Source organism: Castor canadensis, chromosome 2 (assembly GCF_047511655.1).
Source record: "Castor canadensis chromosome 2, mCasCan1.hap1v2, whole genome shotgun sequence".
NCBI lineage: Eukaryota > Metazoa > Chordata > Mammalia > Rodentia > Castoridae > Castor > Castor canadensis.
In genome coordinates, this window is record NC_133387.1 from 94,436,430 (window position 1) to 94,460,172 (window position 23,743).

The following is a 23,743-nucleotide window of genomic DNA, read 5'->3' on the forward strand; positions in this document are numbered from 1 at the left end:
ACATTATTTCCTGCTAAAAATACTTTCATTTTCCTATTTCCTAGGCAGGCCCAAGCCTGTGGCCTTTTTGATTAACACTGTGGGTGCAGAAGAAAGAAGCAACTTCATTTATGTTGTGTATATAGTGCCACCAAAATGAAGCTAGAAAGAAAGTTTAAGCCTCGTGTTGATCTGGTTTAAAAGGAAACTTTATTTCTTATGATGAATCACAAACGAAAGTCATTAAAAAGTTATTACCATTTTCTGGGGAAAAAAGATGGGACGTGTTACTCGGCAAAATTAAACTTCAATTGAATTATGCCTCACATATGCCCTAAAAGTAGTGAGGCTTTTACCATTTATATTTAATTTAGTTCAGTAAGATGGAGAGACTTATTTTTTATAGTGTGGCTGAATATATTAAGCACATCTACTCTGTTATCCTATGTTTTCATTTGTCCCTGAAGTGATGTGATTATGTGACCATAGACTTCTTTGATGTAAAATACCACCGTGCTGGCTTCTTGGGTCCCACTTCCATATCAAGGGGTACCAGGAACAACAATGTAGGACTAAATTTCTAATTTTCTCCAAGAACTCAAATTGTGTTTCCTGGCTGAGAAGTGATGTTAGTCTCTTAGTTCATAGGATAGATAGATAGGGGAAAAAGGGCAAATGACCGAGCATCGAGTCACTGAGTCATTGTCCCCTGGGGAAGGAATCCCAGAAGCTCTCTGTGTGGAGATAATTTAAGCCATTACAGTCCTAGAACCTGAATCTGTAAGGAGCCTTCAAGATCCTCTCCTCTGTCTTATATATGAGACAATTGATGCCCAAGCTATGAAATGTATCATTCAAGGTCATAAGACTAGTGTTCTCATATGTTTAAATCATGTTTTCCCCAAGCCCAGCAAGGCAAATACATGGAAATGAAGGTACCAGAATCCATAGGAATACAAATCAAGTTTTCTTTTAATGACAGCTTATCCTGCAGCAACTGTCCCATATCTCACTGATCTGCAGTCTTTTTTGGATGTGAGACACACAACCTCACACAGCTTCAAAATCAGATTCATATTTGGTAGAGTGCACAATGCCCCTCACTGCACTCTCTCCCTAACTATGAGAATCGATTGATGGCAAGCACGTGATGTCTTCTGCAGACCAGAACTTGACAGAGATTGAAAGCATCTGTCAGGAGAATGGGGCCTCCTGTCTTGCAGTCCAGGATAGCTGCCAATTCTGCCCTGTTAATTGGCTCCGGTGCAGGCAACAATTTTAGCAACAATTCCGTGGGTCTTCTGCAGCACATCTTGATTTAAAGGGAAATATTTGAAAAGCATTTCTCCACTCAAAGCTTGAGTCAAGGTGACTCAAGTTTAGCTGATTGGATAGAGGAGAAAGCAGCCCTCAGATGTGTTGTGTAGACATAAAACAAGATTATTCAGGCTCTTCAGATTTGAAGAATAATTTTCAGAAAGATGGTCACTTAGGAGTCTGATTTCTGTCTAAAGAGATACTTTCCCTAAGGTCAGATGGAATTGAAAAGAGAATTTATGGAAAAATTGCCCCCATGACCTTAAACATGCAGTTTTTGAGTTGATACCATAATGAGCAATGGAGTGCTATTAAAATATACTGAACGTTTTAATGACTCCACTAGCAGTTGACAAGAAAAAAGAGATTTAAACTCTGGAAGAGAGGAGTTTGCCAAGGAGATTTTAATGTCATGAATGTATAAGAAGCTAAAAATAAGGTGCTCACGCACATCCCAGAGCTGTGAGTGGGGACAGATACATAATCAAATTAAATTATTTCATTTTCATTTATGGAAAAATCTTAAGAAAAAAATTGACTAAAAAACACTTAGTTGTATCTCGCTTGGGGTGCTGCTTATAAATACCAAACTCCAGACCTGTTGAAATAAGCCCACCAGCACATCCTGCAGAGGTGTTAGGTAGATAAGGGCTACAACATGCAAAAAACACAAAGAGCTGGTAGAAACACCATGCCTGGAAAAGCCACAGGACTTCAGTTCCAGCTGAAGAGGATTCTGAGCCATAAAAACAGAAGAGGTGTCCCTGAGGTGTGCAGAGTGGAGCTCAGTCACCCAAATGTTGGATAGCATGGATAGTTGTGAATCTGTTCTGGCCCATTGCAGGTGACACACCCTCACTGGAACTTTTGCCTTGTGCCTCCCTAAGTGATAACAGGAGCAGGGTAGCAGAATTGGCTCAGGCTCCATGCACATTCACAAACTGGTGACAAGGACCCAGGAGAGTTTATGAGACTCAGCCTAGCACTGCCATTGCCTCAAGGTCTAGATGAATTCGGGCTTGGACAGAATCTGCATTTCATGCCTTTCAGTTCTCTCTCTGCATGTCATTCTGGAATCCTGTGATCTTTGTTCCCTAAAGAAAGTCCGAATAAAGGAGAGAGGGAAAATAATTTGGCCTAATGAAAAGGGAAGCAGAGATGTTAAGAAATAATAGTTACTCAGAGTTATTAATGATCAGACAACTGCTAGGCACTTTACCTGTAATACCTGGACCTCCTTCTCCACCACTCACAGTCCATCTTCCTACCAGCTGGCACCAGAGCCAGGGGGAGAGAGATGGCACTGCCCAACAGCTAGACACTCTGCTAACCCCATTTTACACATGAGGAAATGGAAGCTTATGGAAATTAAACAACTTGACCAAGGTCACACTTAACTATGAATAAGCAGGATTTGAACCTCAGGCACTGGCATTACGCCCCAGCCTTAAAACCATTCTGCTAGTTTATCTCCTAAGGATTTCTCCACCTACTCCCTATAGTTAGTTTAGGAAAACAGGTGGAAACCAGCAGAGTGACAACAATTGTGGTTTGGATTTAATTTCAGCTCTGCTACTAATGATTCATATAACTTCAACAATGTCACTTAATCTTGTAAGCCTTACTTTTCTCACCTGTTAAAAATGCCAAAATTTTGAAAATGTTCCATGTCCTGTTACCATGACAGGATTATACTGAGACAATACATGTGGAGAAGCTTTGAGCAAAATAAAGTCTTTCTACATGTGTTGGATTGGGCAGTTGTTATAGGAAGTGATGTGACAGAGAAGAAAGGCCATTGGCTATGGCCTGGGTCTACTTCTGAATTTTTCATGCTAGTAGAAACTTTATGATTCTGAAGTATCTTATATCTAAATTGGGGATTCTGGAACTGTCCTGGGAGCATTGGAATGAGCACACACATTGGATTCTGAATGTGGCAGCCATCAGTGTGTCTGACCCAGGAAAGAGCCCCCTTACCTGCAGGGGAAGCAGATGGAGCTGCTGAAGATGCAGTAGATGAGAGGATTGATGGCACTATTCAGTGCTGGCAAGTTCTGAATGATCACAGAGGCATAGAAACGCTCCTTGGTGTCTGGAAGGAGGTTGAAATTGTCTAAAATGTCAAAGAGGAAGTATGGGCTCCAGCAGCAGATGAAGGCTGGGGAGAAGAGAGCCATTAGTACTATAGAAGACACAACTGAAGCTCTCTCGTGTTCAGCTGACTGGAGTTTCAACTGGGAGGTTCTGTGACACCTGGCATCTCTTAGAAATGTTAGTCTGGGTATACTGTCTAGACTGTTGTGTGTGTTAAAATCAGTATCATGTTTGCTTAGTCATGTACACATGCATATTACATGTCCTACAGCCAGCATTCCTAGGCTGAGGTTTCCTCGATCTTCTTTCCCTGTAAAAGAGACGGTTTGATTTCCACTCTTGTGGACTCATTACTGAGGTCTGGGAACTAATGCGCATGGAGGGAGCCTCTCATCTAACACAATGCTGAAGAAAACCCAGCAAAATCCTTTGCCAGACTTACTGGGATCACCAGAAAAACAGGAAACATTTGACCAGGCAGGGGGAAGGGGTGATCCTTATGTTTTCACACAATAGCCTTGTTTAATCATGTCTCAATATTCTTTTCGTTTCTAAGTTAGCCTCTCAGAAAACACCTGTCCAATATCTCTGCTTAAATCAATTGGTGTGTGTTTGTATGAGAAAAGGAGGATGGGGGGTGGTAAAGAGAGAGAGAGAGAGACAGAGAGAGAGAGAGAGAAACTTGATTCTGTATTCTCAAAAGAAATGTGAGATGTGGGACTCCACAGTGTGAGGGTTAATCTTGTGTTGGTATCTGAATCAGTAAGATTCAAATAAGATTCACTAAGAAAAGCAGATTGCCTCCCCAGATGGAAGGGTCTCAATCAATATGTTGAAGGACTGAATAGAACAATAACACTGAGTGAGAAAGGAGTCACTCTCTCTGCTTGATGGTCTTTGAGCAAGGATGTTGGTCTTCTCCCGCCTTCACACTTGGAGTGTGGTAAGTGGAGCTTACATAATCAACTCCAATTTTCTGGACTTTGGACTCAGACTTGGAAACAGGGCTTACTCAGTTTGCTGTCCTGGGTCTCCAGCTTGCCAACTGAGGATCGTGAGACTTCTCAGCTTCCATAATCACAGGATGCAATTCCTCTATCTATCTATCTATTCACCCATCCACCCATATACCTATCTATGTATCTATCTATCTAATCATCTATCTGTCTCCTATTTCTTTGGAGAGCAGACTAATACAGAACTACATGTTCTTGGCCTTATGGACACACATGCACTCCCCTCCACACCTTTGCCACTTCCCACCCCCACCCCCACCTTTCCCATTCCCAGGATTTTTCTCAGAGTAGTAGAAATTTGGCTTCCTTGGCTGTAAGCATACAGTAGCAAACTTTCCTCCGTTGCTGTTTTATAGGGATTCTGTAACTTGTTAGGGATTTTTGGAATGAGGAGTTAACTCATCATTTCTTATCCCCAAATAGCATCAATGTGTTAAATGGGAGCCCTACAAACCCAAGGACCACTAAGCATTCTGGGTGCTGAATGATTGATTAATCCCAACACTTACCCAGAGGAGTGGGTTTGGAGGCATCAAGGGTAACATTGCCTTGTGTGTATTTGTCATAGAGATGCCACTCCTGCATGCTACAGTCAATAGCCCAGGAAGCAAAAACTTGTCTCATGTCTCATACAATTTTTTAATAATTTTTTTTGGCAGGGCCAGGGCTTGAACTCAGGGCCTCACATCTGCTAGGCAGGAGCTCTACCACTTAAGCTACTCCACCAACCCTTATATTCAATACATATTTTGAATATCCAACTGGATATTCATCTAAGGAAGAACCTTGTTTAAAATTATCTTACTCTAGCAACATAATTTTTATATATGCACAAAGATATTTTTAATAAATACTGAGTTTTCAGAAATGTAATGCCCTGGTAAGCAGAGGAAAAGATTACTATGTTAAATTTGGAACTTTACCAAGGTTTCTTTGCATGCTCAGAAAATCAAGTCAGTGACAGCAAAACTGCTTCTATTTTTTATGTCTCCATGAAAATACACCTGTGCTAGCTGTAACTTGTAGCTGTTACTATGTGTAGGTGTAGGCCTCTGATTACTTCATTATTCTACTGTTGCTTGGCCAATAGGCAGATATTAAAATGGTATTGCATTGTCATAAATCATTTTCTTTCTCCTCATACTTTACATAATTGTTGGCATATTACATTGAATTTTTAAAAAATATTATGGTAGGAAGGCAGTATTATGTATACATATCCTTTAGGAATATAACAAAATATCTGTTACAGAAAGGGCTATTTTAGTCTGTCAACACTTGCAGGCATCCCTACTTACAGAATGAAAGGATCTCACAGTTCTGGGAAATGGTTCTTAATTAAACAGGGTTATGCTAGTTCTGGAATGTATGTTTAAGTATGCATTTCCCAACTCAACATCCAGAGGAATGTGCAGGAAGGCAAGGGAGTCTTTGATCTGCTTCAGAAACCTCCAAGGAAGGTTTCTCAGAGCCCTGGTGAGTAGTATACATGTTCCCTAGCTCAGCCTGCAGTGTTGTTTTGCGCCTATATTCTGCTGGCTGAGTCATTCTGTGAGAGGTCTGTTTGGCATTTTGCAGCTGCATTTCAGAAAGGGGAGATGAACTGTTCTGGTGATATGACATGCAGCTAATGCTTTCTTGGGGGCCAGAGGAGCAGAGAGGGAGTATGGCAGCTAAATAAAGAGGACATAGCTCAAATCCTTTTCCTTCTTGAATTCACTTGTTCATTCCACAAATATTAATTAAGCAATATGTGTGAGACTCTAAGCCTTGGTGATAATAATTTAGGTAACAAAAGAGCAAGCCATTTCCTTCATGGATTTATGACTTTAGCAGAGGAAATACACAATAATAAGAATATATATATGTATATATATGTATATTAGATGGATATATGTACACACACGTATATATGTACACATATACTCATACATCAGATTCAGATAGGTACATCCTGATAAGTTTTTCTCCAAATTATCCAACCCATGGTGTTGGTGGCAACTATGGTCATAGGAGGATTAGCAACTAAATGTTGGCCCTTTAAGAAGGGACAGAGGAACTGAGTAGCTCCATGCATTTCTTTCTAATCAGAAGTGCCCATATACAAATTCCTTCCTGTGTGGGTTTTTGACCATCAGTTTGCTTTTGGAATGTTTATACAATTCTACAGCAAAAAGATACACTGCTTACCAAGAATGATGACGAGGCTATACTTGATGGCCTTGGTTTTTGCCTTTGAGATGAGTCCTCTGTTGTAGCTGGTACACAGTTTCCCATCTGTAGATACAATGGGACATGGTAAAATGAGGTGCTCATTGTGTGACAATTTCTGGCTTTGCCAATAGAAACAGTGAAGCTTAGACATGCATAGTTCACAAGAACAGGACCACTCATATTCTGCTCACCTATGCCCAGAAGGCCCTCCTTGGGCATTTTCAGACTAAGATGGCTCAAGGCTGGTTGCTGGAAACTGTTCACCTTGCAACTTAATATGAATATGCTGTGGGATGCCTCAACTCTTTCCAGAGACCTGACTTGATAGCCAGAGCCATTTGCAGCAAGAATTAGACTATGTGACCACAGGGGCTGAGGCCTTCTCTGTGGAGAGCTTCTCTCTGAACTCCATGCTATGCTAAGACACTCATGCATTTGCTTCAGCAGTTTGAACACAGTCATTTTCCTAGAATGGCTACTCCAGACCAACTGATTCATCTGACTCAGAAACTCTACTCTCAACAAAAGGGGATTCAGCAAAACTGTTCCGTATCTGAACCCGGATACAACTTTAATCACATGCAATGGCCATCTGATGATAAATCAATTCAGGTGTGAATATGGGCACCCACTACAAGGGCTGGGGGTACGGTTCAAGAAGTAGAACACTTGCCTAGTATGGGTGAGGCCCTGGGTCCTCATAAATGAGGACAGGAGTTTTGTTTTCTCCACTCCTGTAGCCTCTGATCATAATGAATAATTAATAAATGTTTGGTCAATGGATGAACACCAACCTCTCACAGTCAAGAAGTACTGATTAAAAACTGGTTATTATGGACAAAATTTAGTGTAAAAGATCTTTAAACATGGAGTGGAGAGATGGAAAATTTGGGGATGAAATGTTGGCTACAGGGTTCCTTGCCTCTTTGGAAGAATTTATATTGTCAGGACTTAGCCAGCTCACATGGCACTTTTGTGGGAATTTGGGAACAGTCTCCTTCCTCTACATGGACACACAGTTACCCCAGAGCACCAACTCAATGAAAGAGTATGGACAAGATGTGAGTTCTCAATTGGGTGTCACTGAGTTGGCTTAGTGGCACAAGCCTAGTGGCAGCCCATGTCAGAGGTATACCCAGTTTGCATCAGAAAGGCTAACTTCAGTGCTCAGCTAGCCTCACTCCAAGGAGGTCTGTGTTTGAGATTTGTTTTCATCCCCATAGAGACTTGTTAGAACGGTACCTTTGTTCAATCTCATCTCCAATCCAATGTAACAAGCATAGCCTATCTGCTCAGAGATATGGACTGAATGAAAGTCCTAAAATAGAATTCTTGTTCTCTAGGAACTTTCAATCCAGCAGGAAAACTTGCACACTTTCCAGAAAGCTGGATGAAAGGAGAGAGATAAAAAGCAGCCACGAACAGAAAGATAGTCATGTCCCTCCTCTCCCCCAAACCCAGCTAGGCTGGGTAGGCTGCGTGGGAGATTCAGCAAAGGGATCCCAAAAACAAAGATGGGGTATGGTCATGGGATTGGAAAAGATGTGGGCAGCAGAGGAACATCCTCAGCTGAAATGTGGAACAAGAAAGTGGAGGATGTGTTTGGACCACGATGAATCATGTTGTTTGGATGTAGCCTGCAAGTGTGTGTGGGTTGAAGGTGGAAAGAAGAACTGAGGACAAACTGGGAAGACCTTGAATGTCTTTGTGAGGAGTCTGAGCTGAATTCCTGAGACAGCAGCAGGCTGTTGAAGCTTTTGAGAGTTTGCAATGTGAACATTTCTTCATTGGGCTTTTTAGGTGCACAGAACGAAAATACTAATCATAATTGAGTCTTAGTTCTTAAGGTTTGCCCTGTGAGACTGCTCCTAGCTACTATCAGTGTCTTTAAATTATTCTGCGCATTTTCCAGAACTGCAGAGCTTCAGCATTAGAAGACAGCAAATACTGCAGAATCATGCGCAGCAGTGGTTCTTAACTGGGATGATTTTGCCTCCAGGGGAATTTGGAGTTGTCATAACTGAGTGGGGTGTTAGCCATCTAGTGGGGTAGAGGTCAGGAATGCAGCTACACATCCTTCAATGCACAGCATCCCACCCACCTCCCAAAGAATTGTACAATAAAGAATTAGACCAAATTGCTGAATTTGCTAAGAATGAGAACCTTGAGTTCCAGGATGGTATATTGGAAAGGATCCAGGCCTCAACAACAGATCTAAACACATCTTCCTATTTTATCAATGACTACCTGTGTACACGAAGGCAAATTGCCTAAGGTTCCCAGCCTCAGTTTCCCCTTCTGAAAAATTAAGCATAAAACATCAAACTCACAGAGTTACTTTAAGGATTAAAATAAAATAATAATGGATTTCAGATGCAAAGTTCCATGCTGGGAAGTCAGTTAACTTGTCAGTTGGGATGAGTGAAGTTTTAATAATATTTTAGGAAGAATATAAGCTATCTTTGTGGAAGAAAACAGAAGGTATTACTACCTGAGATAGTCTGCTATACAGTGTTGTCATCTATAGACAGAAGAAAATTATCATGGTGGGATTATATCCATAGAGACACGGAAAGATGATAGCAGATCAAATTATATCCTTTCAAAGCATCTTCACCTGCTGGTCCTAGGTAACAGCTGGCCCCTAAACAGCATGGCTCTGAAGACTTAGTTGGTCTTTCAGAAAAGTTTTTGAGAATGGCATTTATGCTCTGAAATCTGTTTAAAATGGAAAGTCGCAATACTTTCCACAGGGCAACTAGGTGACAATATAATCAACTGCCTGCCCTCTGATCTCCCAATGAGATCAGTCAAAAGCATCATTAATGTGACCACTCCAGGAAACGCAAAGCCTCCAGCTCTAAAGTTGACTCTTCAAAGAGAGCTGAGCTACAGAACGCAGGTAATTCTCCTTTATTGGGAGATAAAAGGATTATTTCTACTGAAGCCTTGGTGCTGAGCTGGAGTGAAAAGCAGTGAAATTCAGCTGTCACTATGCATTAATGGCTTGGGCAACATGGAGGAGTGGGCCCATGAGATTTGATACTGGAAGAAGCACACAGATACAGCTGGCTTTAGTTGCAAGCATGTATCCCTAATGAGGGTCATGCTGAAAATCTAGTCTCCAAATGGCCTGTTCTGGCACTTAACCTTCCCAAGGCTTTCGGCCCCTACAGAGCTGTCAGGAGCCTGTTCTTCATGTGGGCCAGCAACCTGAAACTGGAGTAATTGGTCCCTTGGGATTTTTAAATAGAGGCAAACTCATTCCTGCTGCGTGGGGAGAGCCATCTGTGTACCTATAATAAGCTCAGGTGATTTGTTTAGAAACAGGGAAGTCTAACTGGCAATATTTTAAAAAAGGTATGTTTTGTGTGATGGAAACTCTATGTATTGGGAGTTATTTTAAAAAAATTAATAAATTTTAGCAGTTTTTCTTTATTAATGTTTTTGAGGCTTACGATTCATTTTTGATCAGTAGTGACTTTTTTGCCTATGAATATAAACTGAATGTCTATGAAACTCATCAGTTAAGTGTTTTTACTGCAGTAGGCTTTCTCTACTTATCTGTGAGACTGGTCATTTCCTTCCCAGAATTTTCTTGACTTTAGTTTTTCTGGTGGACCCAACAGGGCATCTCAGAGAAGGGCTAGCCTCTGCAGGACTGTCTGGATCATGCTTTCTATGATCTCTGCTACTGCCTTGGGTAGCCCCATGCCACATCACCAGACCTCCCCCTTTGTCAGCTACCACCTCTGGAGGGGCTCTGGCTGGGTACCATCTCTGTGGCAGCCACAGTCACTTCTAAGCTACCTCTGCAAGTTCCCTTCATTAGGAATTTGTCTGTACCCCTGGGCAGTTGCTTTGCTCTCTGCTGCACTTCTCTTGGCCTAATTTCTGCCCCTGGGCTGTGGATTATTCAGCATCACTGCTGTCCCCTGGGATATCTGCCAGGAAATAAGGATGGGTCTTCACCCCTCTGTGCTCTGTGGCTGCAGGGCCTGTACCTGAGCTCCTGCAGAGAGGGAGGGTTTTAGCGTCTTCAGCTTCACATGCAGCTGTTTCTTCTCTACATGTCCACAAGTGACTAGAATGGTTAGGTCAGAATGCTTCCAGGTGACCCAGAACATAACTTCCCTTTGGCCTTAAAGACCCTCAGAAAACTTAAGGTCCCTTTGTTGTCATGTCTTTCCCAGTAGCTGGTGATGCCTGCATACTTCGACCCTTCAAGATAAAAGCACTTTGAGCTCTTTCCTCAGGAGGGTTTTAGGCTAGTGCCAGCTGAAGGTCACAGCTAGGTCTGAGGAGGGATCACCTAATTCAGGTACAGCCTTTTCTGTACCTTTGCTTTTCAGCCCAGAAAACCAGGAACCCTGACAGGCCTCTGTGGAGACTGTCCACCAACCCCTTTTACCTCAGCACACAGCTAGACTACATTTCCCATCCTCCCCTTTGGCAGGATGTGATCATGTGACTAAGTTTAGCTGAAGGGAACATGGGAAGAATTAATGGTTACCTCCTACACCTGATTTAGATAACCCACCCAAGTAACCCTACATTCTTTTACGTGACCCCTGCCTGCTGGATGTACGTGCTGATGGATACCTTAGTAGCCCTTTGTGAAATGTGGCAGAAATATAGTTGAATTTCTGAAATTCTGTGTGGAGCAATGCCCTTCCCTTTGACCTTTGCTGCCAACTGCATTTTAATTAAGCAAGCAATAAACTTCTGTTTTGTTAAGGCTACTGATATTTTTGGAGTTTACACAGATGGTAGTGTTTCCTTATCTAAAGCAGAAATTGGTGCCTTATATGCAACACTGCCTTAATAAAAACCTTAAACATGTAGCACTGGCTAAGCAGGCAAGCAGCAGGTGGCAAGAAATATGGGACACTGGTGATCCATTTGTTGGAAATGCCAAGTCTGATGCCTGGGAAGGCAGAATGTGAACCTACTGAGTCTTGAGCCCAAAGAGATGAGGTTGGTAAACAGAATGCTGATAGTGTGTATTGATTGTTTCCAGCTATGTTCAGGAAGAAATTGGAAAAAAGAAATGAGCTCAGGTAAGAGTTGGTTGACTTATCAAAAATAAAATGGAGTTAAAGTCACCAAATTTGGGATCTTATAGTGTTACAAACACCAACTGCCAAAGGAAAAAGCAAGCAGAACATTAAAGTAAACTTGAGCCTTTTCTAATTGTGCATATCCCAGCCAATAAAGATGGCTCTGATCCTCATATTAAGCTGTAATACTTGGAAGTTTCAACCATATAATGTTCTTAAAAATTAATCCTATAGACAAAGATCAGACTAAGGCTGTACTCTGCCACCTATGGCTCTGATGGTTGAAGGCTCATTTCCATTAAGTTGAGAGATGGATTAGATGAGAAATCAAAGAAAAAAAAACTTGGATCTGAGCATTATATTAAGAAAGACTTTTCTTTTACTCTGGTTGCGAATGTATAAGATTGATTGGAAGCAAATAGATGAGAAGCCTTCTAAGTTTTTGAGGAATTCTTGCAAAATAAACCATAACCCATGAGATTTATATGTATTAACAATACTTAAAACTACCACATTTTTATAATTTTACTGAATCTGACAGTGGGAAATTATATCTAACTGAAATTTAAACATGTACTTTCCTGTGCTGGGAGAGTGGCTCAAGCAGTAAGAGCGCCTGCCTAGCAAATGTGAGGCCCTGAGTTCAAACATGTACTTTCCTGATGATCAGTGAGGTTGTGGGTCTTATTTTTTTTTTAGCCATTCCTCTTTCCCTTTCTATGAAATGCCTGCTCATGGTTTGCCAATTTTTAAAATGTATTTGTCTTAAAAAAAAATCTTTTAAAATTGATTTTCAGTTCTTCATCTATTCTGTGCACTAATATTTTTCCAGGTATATATGTTCCAAATAGCTTCTCTCAGTTTGTGAACCGATTTTTTAAATGTTAACAGAGTCAAATTAATGCATTTTTCTTTTATAATTTAATGTATCATGGATCTTGTTTAAGAAATCCTTCCTTCCCAAGTGTCATAAAGCTATCATCTAACGTTTATTTTAAAAATCTTATTTTTCACATTTAAGTCTTTAGTTTTCCTGGAATTAGTTTTTGCCTATGGATTGAGATAAAGATCCAATTTCGTTTCTTTCTATGATCTCCTGACATATATCGAGTTTGTCTAGATGTATCAGTCTGTTTGGGGGCGTTTTATTTCCTGTTTGCTGTACCGTGCCATTACCACCTTCTAGTGACCACTTTGACTTGACATTGTAGTAAATGTTAGTACTTGGTCAGCACACCTCTTCTACCTGTTCTGCTTCTCCAGGAATAATTGGGCCTTCTTGGCTCTTGAATTTTTCTGTATATCTAAAAGCAGTTTATGAGGTTCAATACAGTGCTTGAATTCACTTTGGATTGGAATTGTTTTAACTTGTAGATCAGCTGGCAGCATTATCACCTTTATGATACTGAATCTTATTCAATAGCATGTAAATACATGATATCCACAAACATGTTATAATCGTCATTACTTGTATCTTTATGTTTTTCTTGCATGTATTTTGTTAAGTGTAGTTATTCCTGGAGAAGTCATTTTACCCACAGTTCCTGATGAAGAAGCTGATATTGAGGGCAGTTAATGGGCTTCTTATAAAGTAAAAGGATTCTACTCCAGTTCCTAATCCATGGCTTTTTTTCCTCCAACCTATTCTGCCTCATTTAATTTGAAACATGCAATTCAGATATAGCATGGATCACATCGCACCTGCCAGGTCAGAAACACCTAGTTCTTGTCAGATATGCTGTACTGTGTCCCTTCCATGAGTGCCTCTCCCGAATCTGTCCTTATAATCGCACTGGTTTTAAGAGCAGGCACTTCTGGATATCAGGAGCGTGCTTGTTTATGAAGATAATGTGCAACATGGAAAACCTGATATACCTTACTCTTGTTTTGGGGAAAGTCTTTATGTCAGTTGTGAAGCAGTTCAGTTTTTTTTTTTTTTTCAGGACATCTTTTCAGTGTGAAAAAATAGACGCTTTTGTCAGCAAGAAGAATGGTTCTTACAGTAAGGATGGATTAAATTTTGCAGCCATGTTTACAAAGTGAGCTTCTGTTCACACTAATCCTAGCTAATGTCCTCTTGTTGATGAGCAATAATCTTGGCATGCCAACACCACTGGAGATCCTATTTACTGCACAACTCCAGAGATGCTTGACTGCTCTGACAGATAGGAAATCAGGAGAGTTCCATTTTGTGAATAAGACACAGACAGAGATGATCTTTTGAGAATACCAGCTGGCCTCATTCCAAAAGAAGGTCATAGATGGTCATAAAAGATGGAGCCAACTAAAAATGGTATGACGGAGATACAAAATTGTATTACAGAGTAAAAAGGGACCTTTGGGGAAGGGCAATGTCATACTATATATCACTGGACACAAATCCCTAAATGACTTTGTACCATTTCAGTATTAGAGGTTGAAGGAGCCCAAGAGTGCCAGGACTGGAAAATGTAACAGAAGGGAGATATGGGGGACTTTGGATAGAAACAGGAGCTCAACCGCAGTGAGTGGGGGCTCCTGCTGAGGAAGTGGGTCGGTAGCTGACAGAATGTGGAAAATTTCTGTCACCCCAAGCCTCCAGTCATCTCTGCTCTATTCACTCTTGTGAGTGGTGAAAATGATGCGGGCTCCACAGCTGGTTGGGTGAGGAGTGAAGGGAGCAGAAGAGCTGTACGAGTGAGACAAGGAGGGTAAGAGACCAGAGGGACAGACATGGAGAAGCTCACTGGTCTCCTGCAATGAGCAGAAATCATGGGACAAGTGTGGACACCAATGTGATTTAAATCCAAAAGTACAGCAAAACCTCAGCTACCTCAACAGAATTAGGCCCTGAACCTACCGGTCATGATGCATCTTTTAGATTTCAAAATATATCAACATAGAACTACCATATGTTCTGGCTATACCACTCTTGGACATATACCTATAGGAATGCAAGTCAGGATATAATAGAGACACCTGTACACCCATTGTGTTTATTGTAGCACTATACACAATAGCCAAGCTATGGAGTTAAGCTAGATGCTCATCAACAGATAAATGGATGAAGAAAATGTATATATATATACATATATATATATATACATATGTATATATATATACAATGGAGTATTATTCAGCCATAAAGAAGAATGAAAGTGTGTCATCTGCAGGAAAATGGATGGAACTGAAGATCATAATGCTACACAAAAAAAAAAGTCATGTCCAGAAAATAAATATTGCATGTTTTCTTGCATATGCAGAATCTAGACATAAAAAATATGTTTACAACATGAATGTGAACATAGGACTGGCTGGGAAGGGTTGAGTAGAAGAGGGGAGAGCAAAAAGAGGAGGGTCATGGGGATGAGTGATATAGAAAAGTACATATGTCTATGTATGAAAACAGCATCATGAAGCAGTCAACATCATAAAAGATGGGAATCAGAGATAAGAAAGAGCAATAGAGGGGGTTAATTCGATGAAACTATGATATGCATGTATGGAAATATCACAGTGAAGCCCCTTTTTTCAGTTAATATACACACTTAATAGTAAAACATTTTTACAGTTAACAGTAAAACATTAAAAAAAAACTATATCAAAACAAAAGCTTCAGGAGATGAGACTGGGAGAGTGCACAGATAGCAAAGCTCTGGCAAGGGTGACATGAGGGGGCTGCCATGCCAAAGACTTTGGATTTTAATAAAAAACAAGTTTTAAATTTTTTGACGTCTTCTTTCATTCACTACCTCTTTTTGTTTTTTTTTTACAACGTTCTTCCTCATGGGAGGCAGCCTGATTTAGGTGGAGGGCATGAGCTGCCTGTCAGTCATGTGTGCATTTGAATCCCAGTCCTGTTACATGCTACCTGTAGAAACAAGCAAATTGCTTGACCTTTGAGCGTGTCATTATCTGTAAAATACCAGTGCGGAGGCTGGGCAAAAGGAAAGGAGATAGCAAACAGAAATAGAAAGGTCCTAGTGTCGTGCCTGCCTGTGGTCAGGAACCATGCTATGTATGCACCTGTCATTCCCAGCCTCTGTACCACTCCTGATGTGCAGCAGAACTGAAGTGAAATCCGGTGAAGACACTAAGACTTACATGCCTCTGTCTCTCCTCATTCTCCTAGGGGAAGACACATGGGTTACGTTTACATGAGCCCACCAATCTCTGTGAATCCTCTTGACTGTTTCACACCACATGGTGAAAAGGAGCTCGAAGAGGGGTCAAATAAGCTCAGTCTTTGTCTAATACCGGTCTTAGCTCTGAGTTTGTAAAAGGGGAGACTTAGAGAACACTTAGTCTAGCCCTTCATGTTAACCCCTTGGAGCCCAGAGAGGTCACATGACTTAGAAGGTGGCCCAGCCCTTGGCGGTGCATCTGGGACAGAAAGCAGCTCTTTTTAATTCCAGATACCTTGTGTTGTGGCTTGTGGCCCTTGTCTGAGTGTGTGTGGCTGTGTGCATATGTGTAAGTGTGAGCTTGGGGGTTAGAAGGTGTGTGTATTTGTATGTATTTTGTATGTCTGGGCCTGTGGGGTAGGGCCCATGTGTGAAAGGAACAGGAGGAAACATGAAACCTAAGCAGAGCCAACCTCACTCTACAGACCTGGCTTATTACAGCAAGTACAGAACCAGGACCCTTTCTCCTCCTTCTGGACTGCTAGTTTGCTGTTTCTTCTCCAGGGTGACCTGAGTCAGGTCCAGTCACCTTGTCAGGGAAGCAGCGCCGGCCTCTGGGTCTCAGAACTCTTGCATAGGAAGTGCTCTGTATCCAGGTTCACCAAAAAGGAACTTGGGGAAGGGTCCCTAATGGCCTATGTCAGCCGAATTGGTGGGTCAGAGACAGCATGTGGACCATGCCTTGCCTGGCTTAGGGCCCAGGACAGATCTGTGGACAGATGGTAGATCTACCGATCTCTAAACTCAAGCCAAATAAGAAAGTCCCTCCCCGTGCTGGCTGAATGTATGTTGTCTTCCTCCAACAGTCTCTCACACATCTCCCAGAAAACCATAAGACTGGGGTGGCTCTCCAGCCTGCCTCAAAGCTGCTTCGAGGATGGTCTGCCAGCACAGCCTGGCCAGAACCACGTTGCTCCCTTCCTTCTCCCAATTTTCAGGGAGGCCAAATGGAAGACAGAGCCTGCCAGGGCAGCCTTTGGTGGGTCTGGTCTGTTGGCTGGGTCCTGATTTAACCAAGCAGGTTTGTGTTTAATGATGTAGCCTTGACCATCCAGGAAGTCCCAACTCACTTCTGCTGCAGGAGCCAAATGAACCAAGAGTTGGGAGCTGCAGAGTGGAGACTTACCTGAGCAGTTGGAAATCACAGTCTCTTGGACTTTGCTTTTAATCCAAATAGTTCGGATCACAATGCCATAGATGACGCTGTAGAAAGGACCAAAAGGAATGTTAAGGAATGTTAAAATGGCTGCTGGGTCCCTACTGTGAGGATTAGGCAGACACTCCCACTCCCTGAGGGTGAGGGCCAGAGGGAGGGGCCTCTAACTTCCCCTGCTCCCTGTACTTGCATAGCTGGAGGAAACACAAGATCAATTGGATATAGTCACTTGTTTCTTAGTTGAGGACCTGGGGAAGTTAAGTAATCCATGTACTTTGAGATACAACAGTGATTAGACTCCAAATACAGGCTTTGCAGGCAGAAAGACCTAGGTTTTCTCTACTGTGTATTTGTTGTATGACCTTGACTTTGGAGTCTGGGGTTTGTGTGCGCGTGTGTGGTGCTGCAGATGGAACCCAGGTCCTGTGCATGCTATGCAAGCATCTACCACTTAGCTACATCCCTAGGCCTTGGTTTTTTGATACATAGTCTTGCTATGTAGCTCAGGCTGGCCTCAATCTTAGGATCCTTCTGCCTCAGCCTCCCCAGTGCTGGGATTACAGATGTGTACCACCACACCTGATTAACTTTGGAAAATAAGGAAGATGGCCTTTGTGTTCTTGCCTTCATGTGATCCAAGGACAGGACAGGGATCCAATTAATCCCTGTCTAGACCCTTTGATCTATAGAAACTGACATAATAGATATATATTGCTTCTGATCAATCTGATGTGGTATGTGTGTTATGGTTTGGATATGAAATGTTCCCCACAGGCTCATGTATTGAATGCCTGATCTCCAGCTGGGTGGTGGTTCTGGAAACTTTAGGAGATGGGACATAGGTGAAGGATGTATGTCACTAGGGAAGGGCATTTAGGTTACCTTATCCCTGGTCCCTTCCTGTGTTTCTCTCTGCTCCTGGCTGCTATGAGGTGAAGAAACTCCTCTACCTCATGTTCCTGCTACCAGGATGCCGTGCCTTGGATGAGCTCAGAAACATGAAGCCAAGTGACCATGAACTGAACCCTCTGTAACCATGAGCCCACATACATCTTCCTCCTACAAGTTGTTCTCTTGGGTATTCTGGTCACAGCGATGCAGTCAGATGAACACAGCATTGATTACATAGAGCAGGGTGCCAGCTTCTGGGATTCTAGTGGCCTCAATGAAATTAATTAATTTAAGAAACTGGGGGACCTTGGAAAAGATCCTTCTGCATTGAAGCCTCTGATGACACCTCCTTTCCCCAAAGCCCTAGCTAGCACCGTGATGGCCATGGTGCTCAAATCGGGATCCAATTAAGCCCTGTCCAGACCCTTGCCCTATAGAAATTGACATAATATATGTATAGCATTTTAAGTCACTAGGCTTGTGATAATTTGTTGTACAGCTATTGATAATAATACAGTGAGCGTCAGTTGATACTCTGTAAAATGCAGTCAACGATACACAGCTCTTGAATTTCTGAATGTCAAATGTGACAATATCTCAAGTGCCAAGCACAGTACTTGAAAATCATGAAGACCAAAAGTGAAATTTCCTTTCTCTGTCTCCCTCTCCCACACATACACACACCTATTTTCACATCCTATCACACTTAGTGTTGGATGATACAACCTGTACCTAACAGGTTTATACCATCAGCATGTATTGTATTGTTTCTCCTTTGATGAATATACAAACTTAGACTCTTTTTAATATTTTTTAACATGTAAAATTTATTAAGTACCTCAACTAAAAACTTAGGGACAAAGCATGGCTTTATTTGAAAACTGCATAATCTTTCCTCTTGAGAATCACTAGTTAAAAAAAGTCAGAGCTCCAGTTTGTAGCAGCTGACAAAGCACTAATTGCTTTTAATGATCTTTAGACTATAACTTAATTAATGACTGAGTTAAAACCCTCTATTCCTTATTGTCTCTTCCCATTCCTTGCTCAGCAAACTCCTCTGAGGGCTCCAGGGAATCTTGGGGCCTTTTTGGAGCATTCCTTTCCTTCATATATTCCTGATCAGGGACTTTTCTGGCGTTTATATGTCTTCATTAAAGAAAAAAATGAGAAAAAAAGTTAGTGCATCTACTCTTCACCCTACATTAAATATTTGTTAGATCAGGGAAAAAGTCATTTCCCAAGCAAATGAGATACAAAGAAAGTTTCCAACTACCACGGAACATTAATGGGACCTGGCAATTATAATCCTAGTATTTAATTGATCTGTAATTCAAATACTTACTATCAACCATATATACAATGGAAAAGTTATAAAAGTTCTTATGTGATAGAGTTTGGTCCCAAGTCATCCTCTATTTTTGGACCAATCAGAAATGCCTGGCAGAGAGTAAGGATAACTTGCTATTTATGGAACTAAGAAAAATGGAAGTCCTGGAGGACATAGTTCATTGGCACTGCAGCTGATGGATTTCCAAGGCAAAGAAAAGTAAATGGATGTCCTTAGCAACACCCAGTACCACTGAGTTAGTTCACAGATTTTTCTCAGACTACCAGAAGAGGAAGTGACTTTAAAGCCTTTAGCGGTTCACATGAATTCACTGATATTTGGGGCTAGCAGGTATGAACTGTTGGGTATCAGTCAGGATCCTTTGGTGACAAGTTACATAAAACTCCAAACTCAAATTGTCTTATGCAGTTAGAATATTTATTATCTCCCATAACTGCAACTTCTAAGGCAGGGCTCACTGAATTTTAAGAAACCTGGGTTCCTTCCATGTCTCCCCTTCTTTTCAGTATTGCTGATGGTTTCAGGGATCACTTACACAGCAATGGAGGAAGAGAGCTTCCTTTCCTTTCTTAAGAGTGGGAAATTCTTTTCCAAAGTGCTCCAAAAGACATTCTCTTGCATCTCATTGGACAGAACTCGATTATTCTCCTGAACCATTTACACGCCAAGGGGAAGAGTTGCCTTGGCAGCTAGGAGAGGAAGTGGAATGGGTTTTGGAAATTCAACCACAAACATCCACCACCAGCCATCCACATAATGCCTTTTCCAAGACATATCTCTCACTATCTCTTGGGTAACAATATATAGGATGTTACTTCTTTTTCTGATGTGATGAGTGGACTCAGGCCCCAACATTCTCCTTAGCCTTGGACCTCTTGCCCATGGATGGTGGTAGCCAGTCCCTGGGGCACTTTTACCCACCACAGATTTGCACTCCACGAGGGACCAACCCAGCATGGAACTTTTTCATGGTCTGAGCCTTATCTCCCAAGCAAAATAGATTTTTGATGCATATCACAAATCAGCACTCCATGACTAATGTGCATTTTCCCACTTATTCCTTGGCAATTGTTGGCCACAAATCTTTTCTGCCTATACCTTTTTCTCACAGAGATAAAAATGATAGGAGGGTGAGAAATCAATTAGGTCACAAGAAAATAGGCATAGCTAAAGTGAAGCAATTACACCAGGGCTAATCAGCTCCCCTGCAACAATTAGACAGTTCTGTCAGTGAATTTTGAAACCACAGGAGTTGTTTTCACCCAGAAAAGCAGTGCATTGCCTTTGCTGTCAGTCACTATGACTTCAAGTCCTGGGAGCCTTATTTAGGTGAAGATGGAAGAGCGACATCTTTATTCATACACAGCTCTCAAGAGAGTTTGCCACAGATGACACAAATGCCTCCCCTCCTCTCTCTTTCCTCCATCCCCGTCATCCTACCTCCTTTCTCTCTTTTCTTTGTTTCATCTTTCCTGCCACATATACTTATGGATGAATTAACATGTGACAAAAATTGATCTAGGCATTATATAAGCAAGAAATTCCTATATTAGGGTTTATGCATGTTGTGTGTGTGTGTGTGTGTGTGTGTGTGTGTGTGTGTGTGTGTAGGGAGAGAGAAAGAGACAGGAAGAGAGAGACAGACAGAAAGAGAGGTATGACCCTTAGATATGACAGAGATGAAACTGCAGCAACTATATCAGGAACTAATTATAAAACAAATTCCACACAAAATCCCACTTGGGCCTGGTTTTAGTTCAAGAGATGGAGGATGTCTTGTCCTCCGGAGAGGACACTCCCTTTCTTTGCCCATGGAGGAGTGAAGATAATGGATGAGCATGGGGCTCCTTGTCAGGTAGAGATGCTTCAGAGATGTTCAAGGACAAGGAAGGTCAATGACATTTTGTAGTTCCTCTGTGGCTGGAAGCAAGGAGCAGGAATTTAAGGAGACCTTAGTTTGAGTGAAATCAAATTTATTATTTCACTTTTGAAATCATTTCTCTTAATTAACAAACAAATTGTAATTTGCCTTTCCAAGGGCTCTAAAAACACAAAGATAGGTGTGAGCAAGTTGCAGGAGAGTCCAGGTGTTAAAGCAGCTGGAATTAAGGCAGAAAAGACATTTCAGACAGTGAAAGACTGATGGAAGATCTGTCCAGACATAGGACATTGTGACCTCTGTGTGACATTTTGTGCCTTCACAGCTACGTGTGAGCAGAGGCCTTGATGGAGTAGATTTCTGGAGCAGATGGGAAATCAATGAAGAGGGAAGCCTGGACCCACTGCCACTGAAACAGCTCCTCCCAAATGTTTTCTTCACACTGCATCTGCCCCTTGTCCCTTTCAATGCTGCTGTTGTCTCTACGACTTGCCTTTGGCTGGATGTCTAAAAAGTTCCATCTTTCTTTCCGGCCATCTCCCATGTTCGACATGATGGGGTGTGGAGGGAGTTAAGTTGGAATAAAATGCAGATGTTAACTTGTACATTCAGTAGCAACGTTTGGACAACATCCATTCTTGGAAGGGCTACAGGTGTAGCTATTGGGGTCATGCTTTCTCTGCCTGCTCCACCTCAGAGGAGCCATTGGTGAGCTTTCATCCCTGAGTACTCCTGTGGACTATGCAGCATTTTAAGAGACTGAAAATGAGCAATGAGTACAAAAAGGTGATTCCTATGATACCAGGAACCACTTGAAAAATAGTCAAGAAGTTTAATAATTAAATAAATGCATATTAAAACAATGAGGTACATTTTCCTAACCTTATAGTTTGGGAAAGATTCAATAAGGAAATGCTACTGTCTTCCATTGGGCTGGGGGAGGGAAACCAAGAGCCCTCTTCCACTGTTGTCTAGAGCACACCTCTGCTAGAAAGCAGTATGTGAAGAGGCCTCTGAAGACTTAAAATGAGCATCATGTTTGATCCATAAATTCCACTAGATGAATTCCAAGAGAATATTCAGAGACACATGTACAATTAGAACCATAAGGATTTCTATCACTTCACTAGTTATACTATGAAAAACCAAAGGCTGACCTTCCTTTTCCCAGGTCATTATGTGACATGTCATGGCAGGTGTGGGGCCACCCAATAGGTACATGACCTGTGTACACACCCAGCATGGAAGTTCTCTCCCTGCAGTACTTCACCCCATCCACTCAGGCAGGGCCACTTTTCATAGGGTGTGCCTGCTCTATGACTGAGTAAGACCCTGCCTTGACCAGGCTGCTGTAAGCATTTCTGTAAAAAGACCATCTATGGCTGTAGGACCAAGGGACATCCGATTATTTGGATTGCCAAGGCCCTTCACACCTGAGCCTCCCTACAACCACTGAGAAGAGGTCATTAGCAACTCTCCCTTACAGCACTGCCTGCCTACTTACTTTGACCTCTGCTTACCAGGGAGCCTGCTTCCCCCCAACTCTCCTTCTCCTACCTTAATTCTTCTCCCCTTCAATGATGAATTCCAAGTCCATTACCTGACAACACATATACATTTGTTTTAACATATTAGTGTGCACATACTGAGTGTTTTGTTGGTATGTTTTGAATATGTCTGTCTTTTCATTTATAAAATCCCTGAAGCTGGTATTATGTCCTGTATTTAAAAGCTTGTATGATATGGAAGAAAGAATAGGGTATGAAGTTAATCCTGGATTTCAATCTTGTGTGATATGGGATATGTTACCTAACCTCTCTGAGCTTGGGTTTTTTCCATCCATAAAATGAAGACAGCAGTACTTATTTCACAGGATTGTATGAGATAATTGTTAGCCACTTAGCACAACATGCACCCTAAACTACATTCTCTGTAGATATTAGTTCCCTCCTCCTGACTCTACTTGGGAGTAGTTGGGCTTAGCCCATGGTAGCTTTAGATAAAATCTTCTGTCCTAGTCCTCGTCCCCTTAGGAGCAGGGAGTGACCTCGAGGAGAGGAGAGCAGCTCCCATGTGGACCCGGCCTGCTGGTTGCTTACCTGATGATTGTCAGAGGGATGAAGTATACCAGGAAGGCCACGATGGTCATGTACGGGGTCCAGTAGGAGTCATCAGGCCACAGGGCCCAGCACTGTACTTCTCCGTTGGAGAGTGTCCTTTTCCCAAATATGATCAGGGTGGGAATGGAGAACAGAAAAGAGAGGCTCCAGGCAATTCCAATGAGGACCTTGGCTTGTTTCTCTGTTCAAAGGAAGGAAAAAGAAGCCTGGACACCTGGTAACTTCCTTTGGGGCACACTTGAACTCTACTGAGGAAAAGATCTCTGAGGGAGAGGCACCTAGACCTCTAGGGCCTCCACTGCCTCAGTTTCCTCCTGTGTAAATGAGCATGATGGTACCTGCACATAGGGCTGATGTCTACAATGCATATCTCCCACCGGAAGTGCACAGAGGCTCCCATTTCCCCAATCCTAAGAAGATCATTCCTTTAATCTTTTTATCTAATTAGTCGGTTTTTCTGTGCAAATGTGTAATTCTTTAATTACTAATCAAAATAAGCATTT

At 41.9% G+C, this 23,743-nt stretch overlaps 1 protein-coding gene across 1 annotated transcript in view; it reads right to left on the bottom strand.

The window, feature by feature from the left end:
* Nucleotides 1-224: 224 nt before the first annotated feature.
* Nucleotides 225-23,743, bottom strand: part of Npsr1 (neuropeptide S receptor 1) — a 171,172-nt gene continuing 147,653 nt past the window's right edge. The window contains exons 5-9 of the mRNA XM_074058038.1: nucleotides 23,220-23,421; nucleotides 16,973-17,049; nucleotides 6,600-6,686; nucleotides 3,277-3,457; nucleotides 225-2,390 (exon numbers count right to left, since the gene is read on the bottom strand). Of these exons, the coding sequence (XP_073914139.1) occupies nucleotides 2,300-2,390; nucleotides 3,277-3,457; nucleotides 6,600-6,686; nucleotides 16,973-17,049; nucleotides 23,220-23,421 (638 nt within the window). The 3' untranslated portion in view covers nucleotides 225-2,299. The remainder of the gene's footprint in view (nucleotides 2,391-3,276; nucleotides 3,458-6,599; nucleotides 6,687-16,972; nucleotides 17,050-23,219; nucleotides 23,422-23,743) is intronic.